Genomic DNA, 20,943 nt, shown 5'->3' on the forward strand with positions numbered 1-20,943 from the left:
GCCTGAATGTTTAGATGAGGCACAGGTGCGGGTATCTTGAGGAATGCATGGGGAGGTGAGGGCAGGAGGAGCAAGGCCAGATGTAAGTTTGCATATAGCACACAGAGCCTACCAAATTGCCACTGGTGGGAAAGTGCCAATTCCTGAAATCAGCCTCCTGTCTTGAGATTCCAATTGTGTGGAAGCATAGTTCCGACTGGCTCAAGAAGAGCAAGGAGGGAGGCAGGAGAACCAGCCCAGATTGGGGAGTCATGGGAGGCAGGAGAACCAGCCCAGATTGGGGAATCATGGGAGGCAGGAGAACCAGCCCAGATTGGGGAATCATGGGAGGCAGGAGAACCAGCCCAGATTGGGGAGTCATGGGAGACAGGAGAACCAGCCCAGATTGGGGAGTCATGGGAGGCAAGAGAACCAGCCCAGATTGGGGAGTCATACTTTGTTGAGCCCAATACAAAAGCCTTGTACATCCTCGTTCTGACCGCAGTGCATGGCTCAGGAATCCCTTAGCTCTACAAAGGATACCCATACAGCGACTTTTCTTTGATGGCAGCTCGGTGATATGAACAGACAGACTTTTTTTACTTTGTTCATGATGGGCAAAAGCCTAATAGGTCTGTATTTTGCAATCTTTATTTTGGATAAGAGATATGTTTGCAACTTTCCAAGATGAAGGAAGTTGCCCAACCAAGACAGACCTGTAAAAGAGGGAGGAGAGAGGGTATAATAGGACTGCCAGACAGCTCCTGATGATAAGAGCACTTATTGCAGAAGAGGCGATGGGTCAAGTAAGAATCTTTGCTTACTATGACAAGAGAGAGAGAACAGCTCATGGTGTAGGAAACATTATGTAATATTGGAAAAGGTCAGTACAAGAAGGGATTAATTTGGGACCTTGGACTGTGGAATTAAATTGAATTGAAGAACTCTGCTTTTTCTTGAGCAGTGTCCACCATTATTCCATCCTTTAGGAGGGAAGTGATTGAAAGGGAATATATACTAAACACAGATCTGACCGGGGTTTAGAGGATGGTGAGAGGCTGGAGTATATGGATCGTAGTTGAGCCTGATGTTGGCTCCTGGCTCTTCATAGAACATCCATAACTGCTGTCCAGAGAGATGGAAAATCGTCAGGTTTGCCTTCCAGGAGGAGAATGCAAGTAGTTTTACTTGTGTTTGTATATGTTAAAGAATATGGAGATTAAATTGTATGGAGCTACCCAGACTCTTCCTAGAGCTGGCCGTCCGACCAAACTGAGCAACCGGACAAGAAGGACATTGGTCAGGGAGGTGAACAAAAACTGAGTGACCACTCTGACAGAACTACAGAGTCCCTTAGCTGAGGTGGGAGAACCTACTGGAAGGACCACAGTCTCTGCAGCCCTTCACAAATCTATGCTTTTTGGGAGAGACAGAGGCCAGACAGAAACCACTCTTGAGAAAAAGTCACATGACAGCATGCCTGGAGTTTGCAAAAAGGCACGTGAAAGACTCTGAGAGCATGAGGCGAAACATTCTGTGGTCTGATGAGACGAAAATTACACCTGAATTGGCCTGAATGCAAAGCGCTACGTCTGGCGGAAACTGAGCACAACTCATCGCCCATCCAGCACCACATATCTTGAGCTTTCAATACAGTCTGGCCACCCTGCCTTTCCCTTCAAACTGTCTGCCTATGGAATCCAAGGCCAACTCCATTCTTGGGTTGACTCCCATAGCCAATGTGTGGCTCTCAAAGGAATCATTTAATCTCCTCTTCCTGTCAAATCTAGAGTACCCAAAGGCAGTGTTCTAGCCCCTATATTTCCCTGAATATGGGACAATAAAAATATATTATTATTATTATATTTCCTAATCTTCATCAATGATCTCACTGACTCTCTGTAAAATCCTTATTATCTATTTGCTGATGACTCCACTTTCTAACGTGACATCCCTCATCCTTTTGACAGACAGGCAGCAGCCTCTTCCCATTCCTCAGACCTTGACAAAATCAAAAAGTACTCAAACACTTGGAATATGTCTTTCAATCCTGAGAAATCCCACACTCTGTCTCTCCGAATGGATCTTTCCACAAATCCTTCCATCTACTTTGTCAACAACCCTCTCAAAGAGGTTTGGCTACTCAACTTCTGGAACTCACTCAGCCATGATCTCTCTTGGGCAAGCCACATTTCAATGTTGGCCTCCAAAACTAGATGCCGGCTGGGCATCCTCCATTGTGCAAAGTCCTTCCTTGGCACATGTGAACTCCTATCCACCGACAAGGCCTTCATCCGCAGCTTGATGGGGTACTGCTCTCCCCTCTGCACTGGCTCCCCAGCCTCACATCTTGCTCAGCTTGACGCTGTGAAAACCAAGGTTTTCAAGATCATTGGAATGTCTCACGATGAAGCTGAGTCTATGGGCCTATCACGTTGCCATCGCCAACAGGTCGGTGATCTCTCTGTCTTCCTAAGCCTCATTTCTGGTCTTGTACCCTCTGTCATCTCCGTGTTCTGTCCCTACGCCCTCCCTCCCCTCACCCCTGCCTAAATCCAGAATCACTGCTCACCTACACTTATTTATTCCTCTTCTTCCCTACCTGTGGAACCACACTCTCTTCAATCTCATTCTTCCTTCCCTCCAGGTCTTCAAGACAGCTGTTCACCACCATGCCAAGTCATCCCTTATCCAAAACCATGATCTTTTCTACACCTGTAAAACCACCCTACCCCTCCCAAACCTTTGCTGACCTATCCATCTTGTTCATCCCTTACTTTCTCCCCTACCACTCATCATTACCTGCATCCCCTCGTTGTCTGTCTCCATCAACTTTCTCCCCCTGCCATGCTGTTGGCATTTCCCCTTTTTCCTGCTGTTCCCTTCGCATCTGCAAAATTCACATTGTCTCCTGAACTGTCTAATTTGTATTGTGTCCTCATCTGTTCTGTGTCCTAGCTCTTCCATGAGCCTAGACCTTGGATCATAAAAAAAGATAGGTATTTGCTTTCTTTGAAACTACACACATTATTTTGATGAAACTTGACCACAACCTTCATCACTGCTGATGCCAAAACCAAGTCCTATTTTCACCAAACTTTGTAGAATTTCTGGGGACCAAGGACTTCTGATGCCTTTCAAATCCCATATAAAATTTCAAATGAAGTCGGTCAATTTAAAGGTCAAAGGTCATTACCCTTCCACAATCGATACTTTTGACTTCTCAAAAAGTATTCACCCGACTTACATGTAACTTGGTAGGAATCATCTCTGCATGGTGCTTTCATAAGTTTGTTCAAACCATCGGCTAATTTACATTTTTCTTCTGGGCCATCCACACCTAGCCATGGTTCCCTGGTGCATTGCCCCTATTTTTACAATTATCAAACTGTTTACTATGGTGTTGTTGGCATTTGTATGACGACAGGAAAGCAATTGCATATGAGCCTGTTGCATCACCCTCTTTTCCCAGTTGTCTTTATTAGCAACTAAATTAACAGTCCAAACGTTTCCGGCACCGCACACTCGTGCTCGTGTCAGTGTCTACATTCAGTCGATGTACCCTTCCCCTACCATTGTAGGGGAACTTAACGTTTCTGGCTCCCATTGACAGCCGGTTGACTATGGATGGAAAAGGCTCGTGACACGGTATACCAGCAGTTTCGTTTGGCTGTCCCACTCCCAGAGGAAACACCATCCTGATTAGTCTGCTCGTTTGGTGAATGATTCCCACCTCAGTGCAGGGCCATATGGGCAGACGATGGAAATTGTGGCCTCTGTAGGCTATGTGTTTGTGTACCGCCATGTATGCTAAGGTTCGAGTTAAAGGCGGAGTTGTTGTTTGCTCACTTTAACATCACTAAAATTCACACTCTTTCCCAGCCAGTTAGCAGCATGGCCTGTTTCCAATGTATGCTCACAATGTCGGAATGTGCAGGGTCTCCTCGGCACAGTGCATCCATGTGCTCCTTCAACCGTAACTGTCGTGTTCTGACCATTTGCCCCGACTACTCCTTCGTGCATTCTTTCACCTTCAGCCACTTGCTCGAATTCAATTTGGGGTACACAGCTTCAGCCAAAGGTTGTGGAGAATACCAACCCGTCAAAATGAGGTGCTGAATAAGATTTTACATTTAAGGAGGGTGCTCGATGGTAATCATGGCCACTTGGAGACAATGGTTCCCAGAGTAAGGGGTCTCGTTCAACCCACTGAAGAACAACTGGCTCATGTGATTCAACAAAAGGCCACTTTCTGCTTATGTTCTACCATGGCCTATCTATCTGAGCCAGTGTGAGTTGGCATGAGCCCGGCTGATGACGAGGTTGACTGCAACTCTTTTGCAAGAATATCTGAACAGAAAAATCAATTACATTTTTCAAGAGAAATGTAGCCAAATTATGAATCCTGTGGAGGTGATCGACTCGATAATTCGTGCAGGAATGGAACTGGTCAGGAGCTGCAAGGAGTGGTTATTCAAAAGATAACCCAGAAATTTATTACACACGGTATAAATTCACCATGCATGTGACAATGCTTCAGGCAATAAACTTGATATATACAAAGAATTCGACATATTTTCAAATCCAACAGAAGAAAAAGATCCTACCCAGTAGCAAGGCTATAAATAATTCATATGGACAGAGAATGTCAATGGAGGACCAAAGATTTTATGCTCAAACACAAACACAAGGACAACACAGAGGGGAAATGACAGCGATTGAGGGCTCATCCTTCTTCCACAAGAGCAATATTTCTGTCTGTCCTGGGCACGTGTTTCTGGAGAGAACGATGAAAGATGTTGTCGGGGAGAACGCTAGTTCATCCTCACAGTTTCAGAAGTGGCCCAGCCTCTAGATTTGAATTGGCTCAAAGTATGGAAGTCAAACTCAATCGGAGATGCAGGGCTCGGCACATAAATTGAGCCAATGGGCTACAAAGGAGCCATAGCCTGACGTTCAGCAAGTCAATCCACAGGCCTCCCTTCAAGAGTCACTCCACCCTTCTCTGATCCCCAAAACGTGGCCTCCTGGCTCCTAGACTGAGTTTCTGCTCCACAAAGACATCTCCCCACTCCCGGACGCACACTCTTGGGATCCCTCAGTTTATTTTTATTGCATACCCACCGGAATTGTCTAGAGAGTAAAAAGGGTCATGCAACAGGCTTCGCTTCCCAACCGCCAATCTTTCTTTGATGGCGTTGAGATTTGGGATAGAGTATTTTTGTTAATCTACAGTGATGTAGGACTTGGGTCCATGACCTGGACTCAGGCTGATTCATTCATTTGTTTCATGACTCAGATTTGGACTTGGACTCAGGACATCATCACTCAAACTCATAAGTTGAATCAATTGAAGTTTCTTAAGTTGAATGAAGGACCCATTCAGGTATCGTTTAATAAGTCCCACAAGTACTGCATAAACTATTTCCACATATCTTTAATTGATTCAATGTCAAAAAACAAACAAGCAAACATGTGTTTGTCACATTAGTTGAGTAGTAATCTGTCCACAGTCGTCGAAGAAGTTATGTGCTTGCCACTCAATGCTGACTGCACATTGTCATTTGCTTGTTACCCTGCGCTCGCGAGGCGAAAAGCAGGGTTAAGCATTCATGTGCATGCGTGGTGCCGTACGTGTCTGTGTTTTAAAAATTCATTTTCTCGGCAACCGTTGGTCCGATTGACATGAAATTTTCACCATGTGAGCGCCTCCTCCTGTAGAATATTTTAATAAGTATTATGACGACATAGGTCACGTGGTACAGGCGCCATCTTGGAAAAACTTCGCACCTCTATATATCTGAAACTACATGGAAAAAATTGAGACCTAGCTCATTTCAACTACTCCCCATGGGGAATAAGATATGTTAATGATGATGTCATTGGTGCCTTCGTTATGACGTCATAATTCGACAAATACAACACTTATCCATCCATCAGATCATTATTTAAAAAAATTTTTATCAAATGTTGGTCTGATGGACACAAAATTTTCACCATAGGAGGGCCTCCTCCTGTAGAATATTTTAATGAGTATTATGACGTCATAGGTCATGTGGTACAGGCGCCATCTTGGAAAAACCGAAAAATGTTGCACCTCTATATCTCCAAAACCTCTGCATGGAAAAAATTGAAAGATGGCTCATTGTAAAGAACTCCATGTGGGGAATAGGCGTTGTTAATGATGTTATTGGTGCCATAATTATGACGTCATAATTCGACAGGGACAACGCTTAGTCTGATCAGTTTGAAATGTATTCAGCATGATCTATGCAACAGTTATATTAGAAAATATAAATTTATTATGTCATCGCTCACGTGGTCTGGCAGCCATATTGGATCAAAGAAAAAAAAAATGTTCAAAAACAGAAGAGTTGGCTCGCAACAAGTTGACTGCGCAGGGTAAGTATTCTATGAATACCATCTAGTTTGTCTTTTTTTTTTCTTCTAATGTTCGACTTATCAACCTTTATTTCTTACGGCATCGAAGGAACATGGAGGAGCTTGTACATTTATGTAATACCTGTGGGTCAAGCACGTTAGTAGGCATCAGTGAACATTTCCAGGCACGACAAGGACATTTGTAGACAAGGAAGAAATCAACACAGTACTGTACATGGTACTTTTTGGTATACAGTGTCAAGGCTCATGGAAGAGCTAGAACAATGAACGGTCCAGGAAGCAACAGAACAAAAGGAACAGTAAAAAGAGGGGGAAATGCCAACAGCATGGTTGAAGGATACAATAGAGGGAGAATAGAGGGGGTGTTGATTCTGGGATCCCAGCACCATGAGCTTCGTGCTGATATGGGAACACCAATCAGGCTTTGACTCCAAAGGCTTGACTTGGCAGGGAGGACATCTCATGTGTGATGGATGCAGATATACATTGCATGGGCAATTTATTAGGGCCTGTGCCAAAAATCTGGCTGGATCGCAATTCACCTTTATCACAGCATTGAGGCCAACATGGCATTGATTCGACAACATTAAGGGTTTTTCGAACGATGTTACAGTCAAGAACACTGCTGGGGGTAAACACCCAAATGTAAATCGTCTGTAAAGTTGTGAGGATATTGTTGTGAGGTGTAAAGATATTGTTATTGTTGTGACATGTAAAGATATTGTTACGATATTGATGTTGTTATGGTAACGTTGATACCCTACACACGTGAAGGGAAAAGCGGGACTAAGCAATTGGTCCATCTGTCTGTCCGTCAGTTTATGATTGATTATTTAAATTTAAATTGATAAGCCTGGTGTTGGCTTAGCGGTTAGGGTGCCGGCTTGGGATTCTAGGATCCTGGGCTCAAATCCCGGTCGATCGCTGAATTAATGGCAGGAGGGTTGACTCAGCCTGTCATCCCTCTGAGGTCGGCAAATTGAGTACCAGTTCACGGGTAATTCCCTCTGCTTCGCAAAAGGCGACTGACAGGGTTGGCGGCAGGAATGGCATCCGACCATAAAACATTGCTTCAAAAAGGGGACCCCAGTGCCCAAAAAAGGCCAACCCCTGCTATGCGTGAGAAAACGGCCTCTAAAGTGGTTGTTGTTCAATTTTCAACACGAATTAGAACATGAATAGGAAGTTTGCCGTTTTACCATACTTTGGCTCTGAATCCATCCCGATTGCACATGCACAGAGAGGAGTGACATAATATTTTTACTCTGTCTGCCTCTCTTGCTATTAAATGTTTTTTTTCAAATCATTCCAAACAGGAAACGCACTGTTTTGAAGGACGTTATAAAGGACACAAACAACAAGCACGAAGAACTAATCTAACGTGTTAGACATGGTGAAGTAATAGACACTGGGGTAGAACAGTGGTAGTACCAGGAATTAATTAATTTATACACTTTTATACTTCTTTAAACCTTTATTTTAATTGAATTATATACTTGAACACTGTAGAACACAATTCACCTTCTTAATACTTCCAAGAACCACCAGCTTTGCAGTAATTGGACGTGTTATATAGGGTGGTGTATGAGGGTGGTGTATAACATGTTAACACTGCTTCAGTAGCTCTAAACGTCTGGATTTTTTTTTTTTCTACCACCTTTAAAATCATTATTTCATTAGAATTGAAATATAAACTTGAACACTGTGCGGGGTATCTTGTTCTATGAATTATCTCGTTCAGATAAGAAATTGTTAAGATATTGTTGTGAGGCGTAAAGTTTTGAGTTTTCTCAGCCTGACGTTGTTTTATTTGCGGTAAGTACCAATTGCCGAGCTTACAGTAACGTTCTATAACAGTGTGTGGATTTTTTCAAAGATAGACCTGATTTGATGCTCTAACACCTATTTAACATTTGACTGACTTGGAGTCGAGGAGTGGTCATGATTCGGACTAATTCGGACCTACAGTTTGGGAATTGGACTTGGCCCGCCATGACACGACTAAGTCAGTCAGTACATAAATGGAGCCAAGTGTCTTGTACTCAATACACTTGTTTGTGCAACTAATTGATGTCTTAAACCTCCACCCTCAACCGTACAAAAGTCCAGGTTGAATTCCAGTTACATAATCTTCCTGCTTTTCTTTCTTGATCAACTTTTACCTTTATCTCTTAGGTCTCTTGATGGAGGTCCTGACACCCAATCACTGCTTGCTTGGTGATGTGCTCAAGCGCTATAAGCTCCAACTGGTTAACGCCATACTGGCATGCGGATGCCACTGGTTGCCTGGAACCCAAGCACTATGGTCTGGAAGATGGCAAGAGAAACTCGATGCCAATCCACTGATCTGCACTGGGTTTATGAAGACACCTTCGGAGAGCGGACACAGGATGTTTGGAAAGAACTGCGGGAGAGTATCCCGAGAGCCGATCTGTGATTGTCTCCAAGAAGTGGCAAAATGTAAAAATCCGGAATACTAGATGTGTAATGGAACAGCACCAGCGTATCCATACTACGATGTAGTTTTTTTGATAGGTCCAACTTTATGATTGTGCCAGGGAAAGAAATGAAGATGCTTTATGAACCAGTTTTCTTGGCACTTTGCTGTGAGATGTACAGTTTGTGGTTTTTGTTAAAAGCTCTGACGTAGCTCCTAGCTCCTGACATGTTGCTGTTTTCATGGTTTTATTTGAAGATCATTTCTCGGTCGTATTATCCTTATTTTATACAATATCTGGGGATTATGGGCACACACTTCTCACCTATCATATTCAGCCTGAGAGCCAGCAGGTGGGTTTGGAGAGGGAGGGCTTTGCAATGGATGGACTTTGAAGAAAATGAGCACGCAAAGGGTTTGGATGTTTAACCTTTCCCTTTTATTGTGACATCATAAAGCACTAAATGAGAAATATATATATATATATATATATATATATATATATATATATATATATATATATATATACAGACTTGGCATTTAATATGGAATATATTTTTTGTGGGGGTGAACTTACTTTTCAAGATGACTTAGAACCAAAAGTTCATTGGAATTATGTTGAAATTATTCTAGATTTTGTTAATGTGACCTTTAAAAGAAACAAAAACCACATTTGACATTTCGGAGCAAATAAATTGATCCTTGAAAGTGATGTAAACTGATATCTAACTCAATTCATGGACAGTACTGTGTTAAACTTCTGTACGTTTTCCAGAAGTATCTCTTTATTTTGCACATTAGCCAAAAAGAAATTTCAACAAAAACAAAAGCTAAATTATGACTGGGATTACGTACAGTAAAATTACAGTTCAGTACTTTGTGTAACCCCCACGAGCATTCAGGAGAGCACGTACACGTCGAGGCATGCTGTTCATGAGATTTGCCAAGGTTTGGACAGGAATCGCTTGCCATGCAGTGACAATAGTCTGATGTAATTCACGCACAGAGGTCGGCTGCTGGTCCAAGTTGTCGATTTGACGCGTTAATTCTGCCCACAAGTTCTCTATTGGATTCATATCCGGGGACATGGCAGGCCACTCCATATGCTCTACACCACGGTCAGCAAGAAAGAGTTGGATCATGCGAGCACGATGAGGCCGTGCATTGTCATCTTGGAAGGCAAAGTTTCCTCGAAAGGCTGCATGAGCAAATTGAAGCAATGTTTCTTCCAGAATGACCCTGTACTTGAACTGGTTCAGGTTTCCATTCAGAACAACCAAGTCAGTTTTGCCCCCTGCATGAAAAGCAGCCCAAACGGTCACCCCACCACCTCCAGCTTGGACTCTTGGCACTATACTATCTTCGTTGTGGGCTTCATGCACTTGTCTGCGCACTCGGACACGGCCATCTTGACGATAGACCAGAAATCTAGACTCATCACTGAAGGTCACGTGATTCGAGTGTCCTGGCTGCCATTGACGGTGCTCTCTGGCCCACTGCAATCGGCGCTGGCTGTGTTGTCTGGTCAGGCGTGGCTTTCTCAGGGGATGCCTGGCATGATAGCCTGCTTGAACCAGTCGTTGGTTGACTAGCCTTCTGGATACAGGCACATTTGTCAGTTGCTGCCACTCAGCCCTAAGCCGATTAGCTGACTTGGTACGGCCATTGCAGACTAACCGGTGCAGCTGGCGATCATCTCTCCTTGTGGTTCTGCGTGGACGTCCTGGCCTCGGTATTGGAGTAGGGACACCCCTCTGAGCATTTCGTTTCAGGATCTTTGACACCTGACCTTGAGTGATGCCATACTGCTGAGCAATAGCATGCTGTTTCATGCCAGAATTTCGTAAAGCCACCACTCCATGACAAACAGCATTGTCAAGTTGACAGACCATCTCCAGAGGAAGCGGCATTAACTTTTGTAGATGTGCAGCAGTTGTTTTCCACTAATACAGAACGCAACAACCCTTATATACCCGATTGTGAAGCCAATCGTCAAATGTACCTGTCCTTAAATTTTGTCACGCCACCTGTGATATAATCCTGTTATTGACTTCTTGCTGCGAAAGACAATCAGTGACATGGTTCTTTCAACAAAGACATCACCGAAGGGTAAAATAAACTCACCAGATTGATATACTGAGTTCAGAAAGTAAACCCAAGGCAAGAAAAAAAAACAATTCCATATTAAATGCCAAGTCTGTATATATATATATATATATATATATATATATATATATATATATATATATATATATATATATATATATATATATATATATACATAATTGTAGGGCTGACAGGATCGTCGAGAGGTACGCATACTCAGCTGTGAGTCGTCTACCCTGCGTTCGAATCCCGACCCAGCTATAAACTGTCATCCCAACGTTTCACAGGCAGTGATCCATATGTGTGTGCCTCCGACCCCACTGTGTCCTTCGTGAAGAGTAGGCGAGTTATCGCCGGCACCATGAACAAATTCCAAATTCCTGCCCTGAGTACTGCTAGGGGGCAATGGCAAGCCACCCAGTATAACCCTTGCCAAGAAACTGCTTCGGCAGCACCAATACTTTGTAAGACAGTGCATGGAACATCCGAATCAGAGAATCATTGTAAGAACACCTTGACTTTGCCAGTATATGAGGATCAAAATCCAACCTGTCCAGCTCTGCTTTGCTGCTGCTACTCCCTTACTTAATCCAAACTACAATAAACAAGGAAAAGCCTCAGTTATAATCCAAGGCCCTTTCAAAATAAATAAGTAAAACTCCGGTCAAGATTTTCCTGGGAAAACACCAGGACTGCAGTCCCACATTTGCAGCAACATATAATTTACAGGTAGGGTTATTTGAAAAAAAAATTGTCCAAAACCCCAACGGTAATGGGTTCGAACGACCCGATCTGAGAGCATTAATGGAACTGGGAACAGTAGGACCAATTGGTAAATATATGATGAATACTGCAAAAAAGTTTTTCTCTCTCCTTTCCTTAGATTTTGGGGAATTTTCTTTTGATACATTAATAATACGAACCGCCCTGCCCAGGTATGCTGTGCACATCGCACTGTACGTAACCATTGTATCTCCAGCTCGGCACGACGTCAAAATGTAATAAAAATTATGAAAGGAAGGAATCTGGTGTCATGCCTAATTCATTAGTCGACATAAGGTGCGGTGTCAATCTAAAGGATGCAGCCGGAGCTTTGGAGCTGACAGTTCGCCAAGGTGATTTTGCAGGGCGGCCTTTACCTGCTGGGCGAACACAGCACGCTGATCTATCATTCGATGCCTCCGCTTACATAATTCTGGCTCAATGCACCTGAGATACAACTGGATTACCTGTACAGTACTTTTACTGATCTCAGCGTTTGCATCGGACAATCAATTGGATTAACTTCTTAGGAAGCGAACCGAGGTCTGGGGTTGTCTATTGCATTTTAATCCGACATAAGATAGCCGGACAGGTGGCCCACCGGGCACGGAACGTGCAGGGATTACCTGAGGCCCGCCAGCAGTCCTTTATGTTATCACGCCACCTGTTTGAAAATAGCCTCCATTATGGTGTGATTTCCAAAACGTGCGCAAGAGCATAAAATCTGCCAGGATTTATTATATACAGGTACTCGTTTCTGTCCTGATGCAGAAACACCTGGGCTCCTTTCCCTACGCTAACCTTTTGAGCAGAGTCACACCTTGAATATATTTCGTACGTTTTCAATGACCGTCAAGGTCGCTCAATAATGAATTGTGCATTGTGCTCACGGCACCTCTCCGAAGAGTGCTGCAGCTGGGGAAGCTGAGATCGCTGCGATCGGCAGGGAACCTGGGCCGAGCACACCTCGTCTTGGTGCGTCTGCTCAGCCTCGAAAGCTCCTGTCATGTCTCACCTTGAATACTAATGGCTGATTCGGAAAGAAAACCCAAGTTGAACTTGTATCCAGTTCATGGAGATTTCAATAAACTCCTCTTCACGAGCTTTTCCTTCATTTTTAAGGTCCTTCTGACATTTACTGGCTCATCGTCACCTTTCGATATATCGACAACATTGTGCAGGAGTATTCTAGGGAATTGAACTTTTGACCTTATTACCTGCGACACCTGAGGTTATGCAACACCGCATAACCTGCGACAGGGTATGTTGACACCCCTGTTTGGTTGGTTGGTTGTTTGTAAACAAGATATCTCAAAAGGTCTTGGACGGATTTGGACGAATCTTGGTGGAATGGCTGGGTATGTGACAAGGAAAAATTGATTCGATTTTGGTGAATATCCGGAGCCGGATACGGATGTGAGAATTTTTGTGATTCTTCACTTTTGAGAGAGCGCAAACGATATCCAAAAAGTTGTGGATAACTTATGACAAAATTTGGTGGAGAGGTAGTGTATGTCATAAGGACGAAATTATTAGATTTTGGTGAAGATCCGGATTCGGATCTGAAAATCTTTGTGATTCTTCACTATTGAGAGGGAAAAACGGTATCTCAAAAGGTTATGTCCGGATTTGGACGAATCTTGGTGGAAAGGCTGGTTATGTGACAAGGAAGAATTGATTCGATTTTGGTGAATAACCGGTTCCTGATCTGAGAATTTTTGTGATTCTTCACCAATGAAAGAGAGGGGAAAACGATATCTCAAAAGGTCATGGACGGATTTGGACGAATCTTGGTGGAAAGGTTGGGTTGTGACAAGGAAGAATTGATTTGATGTTGGTGAATATCCGGATGCGGATCTAAGAATTTTTGTGATTCTTCACTATTGAGTGAGGAAAACGATATCTCAAAAGGTCATGGACGGATTTGGACGAATCTTGGTGGAAAGGTTGGGTTGTGACAAGGAAGAATTGATTTGATGTTGGTGAATATCCGGATGCGGATCTAAGAATTTTTGTGATTCTTCACTATTGAGTGAGGAAAACGATATCTCAAAAGGTTATGGACGTATTTGGACGAATCTTGGTGGAAAGGCTGGGTTTGTGACAAGGAAAAAATTAGTTGATTTTGGTGAATTTGCCTTGATCCTGATCTGACAATTATTGTGATTCTTCACCAATGAGAGATATTGAAAAACGATAACTCAAAAGGTTATGGACGGATTTGGACGAATGTTCGTGGAAAGGCTGGGTATGTGACAAGGAAGAATTGATTTGATGTTGGTGAATATCCGGATCCGAATATGGATCTGATCATTTTTGTGAATCTTCACTATTGAGAGAGGGCAAACGATATCTCAAAAAGTTGTGGATAACTTATGACAAAATTTGGTGGAGAGGTAGTGTATGTGACAAGGACCAAATTTTTAGATTTTGGTGAAGATCCGGATTCGATAATTTTTGTGATTCTTCACTATTGAGAGGGGAAAACGATATCTCAAAAGGTTATGGACGTATTTGGACGAATTTTGGTAGAAAGGCTGGGTATGTGACAAGGAAGAATTGATTCGATTTTGGTCAATATCCGGATCCGGATCTGAGAATTTTTGTGATTCTTAACTATTGAGAGGGAAAAACGTTATCTCAAAAGGTCATGGATGGATTTGGACGAATCTTGGTGGAAAGGCTGGGTATGTGACAAGGAAGAATTGATTCGATTTTGGTGAATAACCGGTTCCTGATCTGAGAATTTTTGTGATTCTTCACCAATGAGAGAGAGGGGGAAACGGTATATCAAAAGGTCATGGACGGATGTGGACGAATCTTGGGGGAAAGGTTGGGTATGTGACAAGGAAGAATTGATTTGATGTTGGTGAATATCTGGATGCGGATCTAAGAATTTTTGTGATTCAACACTATTGAGAGGGGAAAACGATATCTCAAAAGGTTATGGACGTATTTGGACGAATCTTGGTGGAAAGGCTGGGTATGAGACAAGGAAGAATTGATTCGATTTTGGTGAAGATCCGGATTCGGATCCGGATACTTGAATTTTTTCAGTGATTCTTCACCATTGGGAGATAGAGCCAAAAACGATATATAGCAGGATATCTCAAAAAATGTGGATGGATTCAGACGAATCTTGGTGGAAAGGCTGGGTATGTGACAAGGAAAAATTTATTCGATTTTGGTGAATTTGCCTTGATCCGGATCTGACAATTTTTGTGAATCTTCACTAATGAGAGATATGGAAAAACGATAACTCAAAAGGTTATGGACGGATTTGGACGAAGGAAGAATTGATTGCAACCCTCTTATGGTCAAACTGCCAAAATCAAGACTCTCTGCTCACCTTCACTCCTTCATTCCTCTTTTCTCCCGCCTCTGGAACAAACTCCCTCACTCTCTTCAATCCCACTCCACCCTCCAGGTTTTTAAAACAGCTGTTCACCACCATCTCTTATCTTCCCCCATCCAAAACCTTGATCTTTTCTACCCCCGCTAATTTCACCCCAATTCCACTTTTTTGAAATACCAACTTCTGTCCTGGAAGTCCTTGGTGTCCTTGTGTTTTACACTTCTCCCTCCACCCCGCCCCCCCCCTTCCCACGCCTCCTCCCCCCAAGCCCTCTCCCTTCCACACATCTCCCTGCTCTCAAATGTTGTGTTTGTGTGCTTCCCCTTCTCTCCCCATCTTGTTTTCCGCTCCCTCTTTTTATATATTTTGTTTGTCTGGTTGATTTGTTTGTGAAATAAATGTTAGCTCTTTCACGAGCCTCGATTCAGTATACAAAAAAAAAAAAAAAAAAAAAATCTTCGTGGAAAGGCTGGGTATGTGACAAGGAAGAATTGATTTGAAGTTGGTGAATATCTGGATCCGGATATGGATCTGATCATTTTTGGGAATCTTCACTATTGAGAGGGTAAAACGATATCTCAAAAGGTTATGGACGTATTTGGACGAATCTTGGTGGAAAGGCTGGGTATGTGACAAGGAAGAATAGATTCGATTTTGGTCAATATCCGGATCCGGATCTGAGAATTTTTGTAATTCTTCACTATTGAGAGAGGGAAAAACGATATCTCAAAAAGTTGTTGATAACTTATGACAACATTTGGTGAATGACTTGGGTAGGTGACAAGAACAAGCAATTAGTTTGGTTCATGTCCGATTCCTATCAGTGGGATACAAATCGTAAAGTGATCAACCTGGTGGAGGTATGCGCCCTACCGAGTGATGTTCGAGTTGTTTCAGTTACCCTGATTCGTTTAATTGATTGAAAACCCCCATCTTTCTGGCTTTACCTTTACTTATGTTTGCACTCTAATTGTTTCATGGTTTCTCTATTTATGAAGTAAATTCATCATTTTGGCAAGAATTACGCAGGTGTGCACAAGGTGAAACTAGGTGCGTATAATTTATTTAAACCGTGTTCCTTTTTGCCTCCAAACTGTTTTTTCGCTTGAAGATAGATTATTTTGTCTCCATTGAGTTGTACAGCAAAAAATAAAAGTCTAATGTTTTTATATTCAAAGTGAATCTTACTTAAAGAAAGTTTCATGACAATCGTCTCACAGTTACTTATAAAGCCAGGTGTTCGATTAACAGTTAAGGTGGGTGGCTTAAGATCTTAGGGTCCTGAGTTCAAGCCCCTGTTGTGCTGTTGAATTAGCACCAGGTGGATCGACTCAGCCTGTCATCCTTCCGAGTTTGGCAAAATGAGTACCAGCTAGCTGGTAATGGGGGGGCACTGCATCAGCCACGTCGCCAGAAAACGATGCAACCAGTAGCCACAGGCCGCACATGAACCACCACAGTTGTAGTTATGCATCGCCTAAAATATGATTGCAACGAGCAATATGAATGTATGAACAAAAGCAAATTGAAAAGGAACCAGCTAAGAAACGCATTGTGATTTGTGACGTGTGAAGAGGAAGGAGAAGAAGAAGAATCGTAGGTTGCGCGCAACGTCGCGTTAACACGCGACGCGCGCGGTCCAGGCGACGCGAGCGCTGCGCGGAACATTGCGACGCGAGACTCGCGATCAGCCTCGAGCCGATCGGGCCTGACAGCTAGAGCGGGGCAGGCAGTTCGTGTTATCGGGCCCATTTCGCTCTACGCGCTATGCTGGCAGGACGGCGAAAGGCGGCCCGCGGCGACAAAACCCCTCCATTTTAATCGCCACTTTCCAGCGTTAATTACATTGTTTCATTGCCGTTTACGCTCGCGCTTGGGCGCGCGGGTGGGGCTGTGTTGCGCGTAATTGCGCGTGGGCGCGCGCCGAGTCGGCTTTGCTGGGGAAAGACATCTGTCCGGTTAGCACGGGGTACCCATTCATGTTTGCGCGCTCCTCTGCCCGTCTCTGCACGCAACGGAACGTGTTAACGTGAAAACCACGCCAACGGTGATGGCCGTCTAAAAGTCGTTACGGGTCGTGCACAAAATACCTGACTCTCTTTTGACACCCCTTCCCCCCTGCGATGTCTCGCAAGCTCCCTGGCTCCCATCCCCCCAAAATAAAAATAAAACAAGTGACACCAACAAAATACTCTCCTCCAAAATAACCTTCCCGATCATCATCAGTTTCATCACTCAAAACATCTCTAAAATAATTTATTTTGTGCATAATCATGATATCTCGTAAGGCACAAGACAATTATGAAATGTTTACGATGTATATATATACAGACATGCCATTTGATATGGAATATTTTTTTTGTGGGGGTGAACTTACTTTTCAAGATGTCTTAGAACCAAAAGTTCATTGGAATTATGTTGAAATTATTCTAGATTTTGTTAATGTGACCTTTAAAAGAAACAAAAACCACATTTGACATTTCGAAGCAAATAAATTGATCCTTGAAAGTGATGTAAACTGATATCGAACTCAATTCATGGACAGTACTGTGTTAAAATTCTGTGCGTTTTCCAGAAGTATCTCTTTATTTTGCACATTAGCCAATTTTTTTTTAAACAAAAACAAAAGTTAAATTACGACTGGGATTACGGACAGTAAAATTACAGTTCAGTACTTCGTGTAACCCCCACGAGCATTCAGGAGAGCACGTACACGTCGAGGCATGCTGTTCACGAGATTTGCCAAGGTTTGGATAGGAATCGCTTGCCATGCAGTGACAATAGCCTGCTGCAATTCACGCACAGAGGTCAGCTGCTGGTCCAAGTGGTCGATTTGACGCGTTAATTCTGCCCACAAGTTCTCGATCGGATTCATATCCGGGGACATGGCAGGCCACTCCATATGCTCTACACTACGGTCAGCAAGAAAGTGTTGGATCATGCGAGCACGATGAGGCCGTGCATTGTCATCTTGAAGACAAACTCGAAAGGCTGCACGAGCAAATGGAAGCAATGTTTCTTCCAGAATGGCCTTGTACTTGAACTGGTTCAGGTTTCCATTCAGAACAACCAGGTCAGTTTTGCCCCCTGCATGAAAAGCAGCCCAAAGGGTCACCCCACCACCTCCAGCTTGGACTCCTGCCACTATACAATCTTTGTTGAAGGCTTCATGCACTTGTCTGCGCACTCGGACGCGGCCATCTTGACGATAGACCAGAAATCTAGACTCCTCACTGAAGATCACGTGATTCCAGTGTCCTGGCTGCCATTGACGGTGCTCTCTGGCCCACTGCAATCGGCGCTGGCGGTGTTGTCTGGTCAGGCGGGCCTTCTCAGGGGACACCTGGCACGATGGCCTGCTTGAACCAGTCGTTGGTTGACTAACCTTCTGGATACAGGCACATTTGTCAGTTGCTGCCACTCAGCCCTAAACCGATTAGCTGACTTGGTATGGCCATTGTGGACTAACCGGTGCTTGTGGTTCTGCGGGGACGTCCTGGCCTCGGTATTGGAGTAGGGACACCCCTCTGAGCATTTCGTTTCAGGATCTTTGACACCTGACCTTGAGTGATGCCATACTGCCGAGCAATAGCACGCTGTTTCATGCCGTAATTTCGTAAAGCCACCACTCCATGACAAACAGCATTGTCGAGTTGACGGACCATCTCCAGAGGAAGCGGCAATAACTTTTGGAGACGTGCAGCAGTTAGTTTTCCACTAATATAGAATGCAACAACCCTTATATACCCGACTGTGAAGCCAATCATCAAATGCACCTGTCCGTACATTTTGCCACGCCACCTGTGATATAATCCTGTTGTTGCCTTCTTGCTGCGACAGACAATCAGTGACATGGTTCTTTTACCAAATAAATCACCAAAGTGTAAAAGAAACTCACCAGATTGATTATACTGAGTTAAGAAAGTAAACCCAAGTCAAGAAAAAAAAAATTCCATATTAAATGCCAAGTTTGTGTATAACTGTATATGTGTATAACTGTGGTCCCAGGAATACCCACCCAAAATATCGTTGCGATCGGTTGAGCCGTTTTTGCAGTACCTTCAAACGGACGGACGGACATTTGGTGAATTATAGTAAGATTGTGATATTCTCCCACAATGCTCTTCGATTCCTCGATCTTTCAAAGTACAAATGGGAGTTCCATATTGGGTACTTTATTGCTTGATGGCATCACGTGACTGTGGCACCCTTCCACCACACACACACACCCTTCCCTCCTCCCCCCCTCCCCTACCCTCCTCCCATGACATTTTGTGATGCTTAGGGAAAACACCCACTCCCCTAAAGTGGCAGGTAGTTTGTGTACGACCCCTTAATAGCAAATATAATTTGGTGGTGTAGTTGGGAATGGATGGTGGTGCCAACCTGCACGATTCTCCTAATTAAATAAACGTAACGATGAGGTTAAAAAATGAAGGCACCACCAACCAGTAGCACACTTGTCCAGCAGGCATGACTCGGGTCCAACGTTTCAGCCATCGAGTAGTTTCCTCCGCAAATATCGAGAGGTTTCTTCTGGGACTGGGCCATTCCTGAGCCTTACCTACTGGACAGCTACGAGAGTTGCTCATGGTGCCAATTTAGTTTTGAATATGGACCTGTGCAACTACAACCAGTTTTTAGCCAACCTGACCAGGTTACAAGGCCTTACAAGTAACTGCAACACAGGAGGAGATCATTACAGGCCCATCAAGCTTACACAATCCTGCTAAGGTTGTCCATTCCTCAGGGCCATCCATCCACATATTATGTACGTGCCAGTGGGAAGGAGTAGAGGTTAGTAATGGAAAATTGAAAAGCTGAAGGTAATCGCCTTGAGGGTAATTGCCTACGATTGATCGGTTTGAATTTGCCCGATTTCATTAAATCTTGGGAGCGAATCATTGTCCAGCTTCTATGGGAGACCTCCATGGTAAAGAGGTGTTGAATGACAGGTTAGCATAATTGGTAGCACACCCACCTCTGTTCTCTCATCATGGATCTATTTTGCAACGCCAAAAACCGTCGTTTGATGCATTGCCGGCAGGGGGCGATCCTTCTTGGGGCATGCTATTATAATTTGGATTGTGACGTCACACTAGCAGGCCTATCTGCATGTAGGCTGTGCAAGTTAAATATCTCACAGTATCTTTTGAAAAGCGTTGGTGGGCCAAGTTCTGTCGGTACACTGATTTGGTTCTCTAGCGGCCTCGAGATGAATGAGCCATTTAAGTTATTTACAATGGGATGTGAAGGTAAAGTTAGATTACATTAATAGGGTTAATTACTGCTTCAATGGCAGTAAAAAAATAATGGGCTGTGAATACGCCATGGGCATGACAGGCCAAATGCCCCAGGTTTATTTTTGCTTCGACTTCAGTCCTTGTTTAACATCAAGAACGAGAAAGAGCAACCAAAGATTTCAGACCCTCGCCAGAACTTGTCTTGTGTGGTGTATTTTGTGTGGTGTATTTTGTGTTATGTATTTTGATTGCTGGTTTCTTTGTGTTTGTGTGGTGTGTCGATGATGCATTAACAATGTAGGATGTTCATACAACGCACAAACAGACCTTTTCACTTTCATTGTATAAATTCACATTCCAATCGTATGTACTTTATAGATTGCATATGTATTTTATAGATACTCATATTTACCCTGCGCTCGCGAAGTGAAAACGGGGTTAAGCGATCGGTTGCATGCATACGTGTGGCATACGTATGTACGTAGTTGTGCCACAACTCTGGAGGATCGCTCGCCAACCAGGCTTGCCAGTGCATCAGCTCCAATCCAACTGCTATTTGGGCTTAAAAGATCGGCGACCGATTTTATGTTCTTGGCGACAAAGCATTGAACGAGACACCTATCAGCAGGCATATCGTGGAAAATGGAATTGTAAAACAA

General features: G+C 43.5%; 1 protein-coding gene across 2 annotated transcripts in view; it reads left to right on the top strand.

Moving 5' to 3' along the window:
- Positions 1-9,326, top strand: part of TAFA5 (TAFA chemokine like family member 5) — a 374,045-nt gene extending 364,719 nt beyond the window's left edge. For both annotated transcript variants that reach the window (XM_068135274.2, XM_068135266.2), the window contains exon 4: positions 8,557-9,326. In XM_068135274.2, the coding sequence (XP_067991375.1) occupies positions 8,557-8,565 (9 nt within the window). In that variant the 3' untranslated portion in view covers positions 8,566-9,326. The remainder of the gene's footprint in view (positions 1-8,556) is intronic.
- The last annotated feature ends 11,617 nt before the right edge of the window (positions 9,327-20,943 follow it).

The sequence above is a fragment of the Myxine glutinosa genome, chromosome 1 (assembly GCF_964187855.1).
Source record: "Myxine glutinosa chromosome 1, kmMyxGlut1.1, whole genome shotgun sequence".
NCBI classification, from domain to species: Eukaryota; Metazoa; Chordata; class Myxini; order Myxiniformes; family Myxinidae; genus Myxine; species Myxine glutinosa.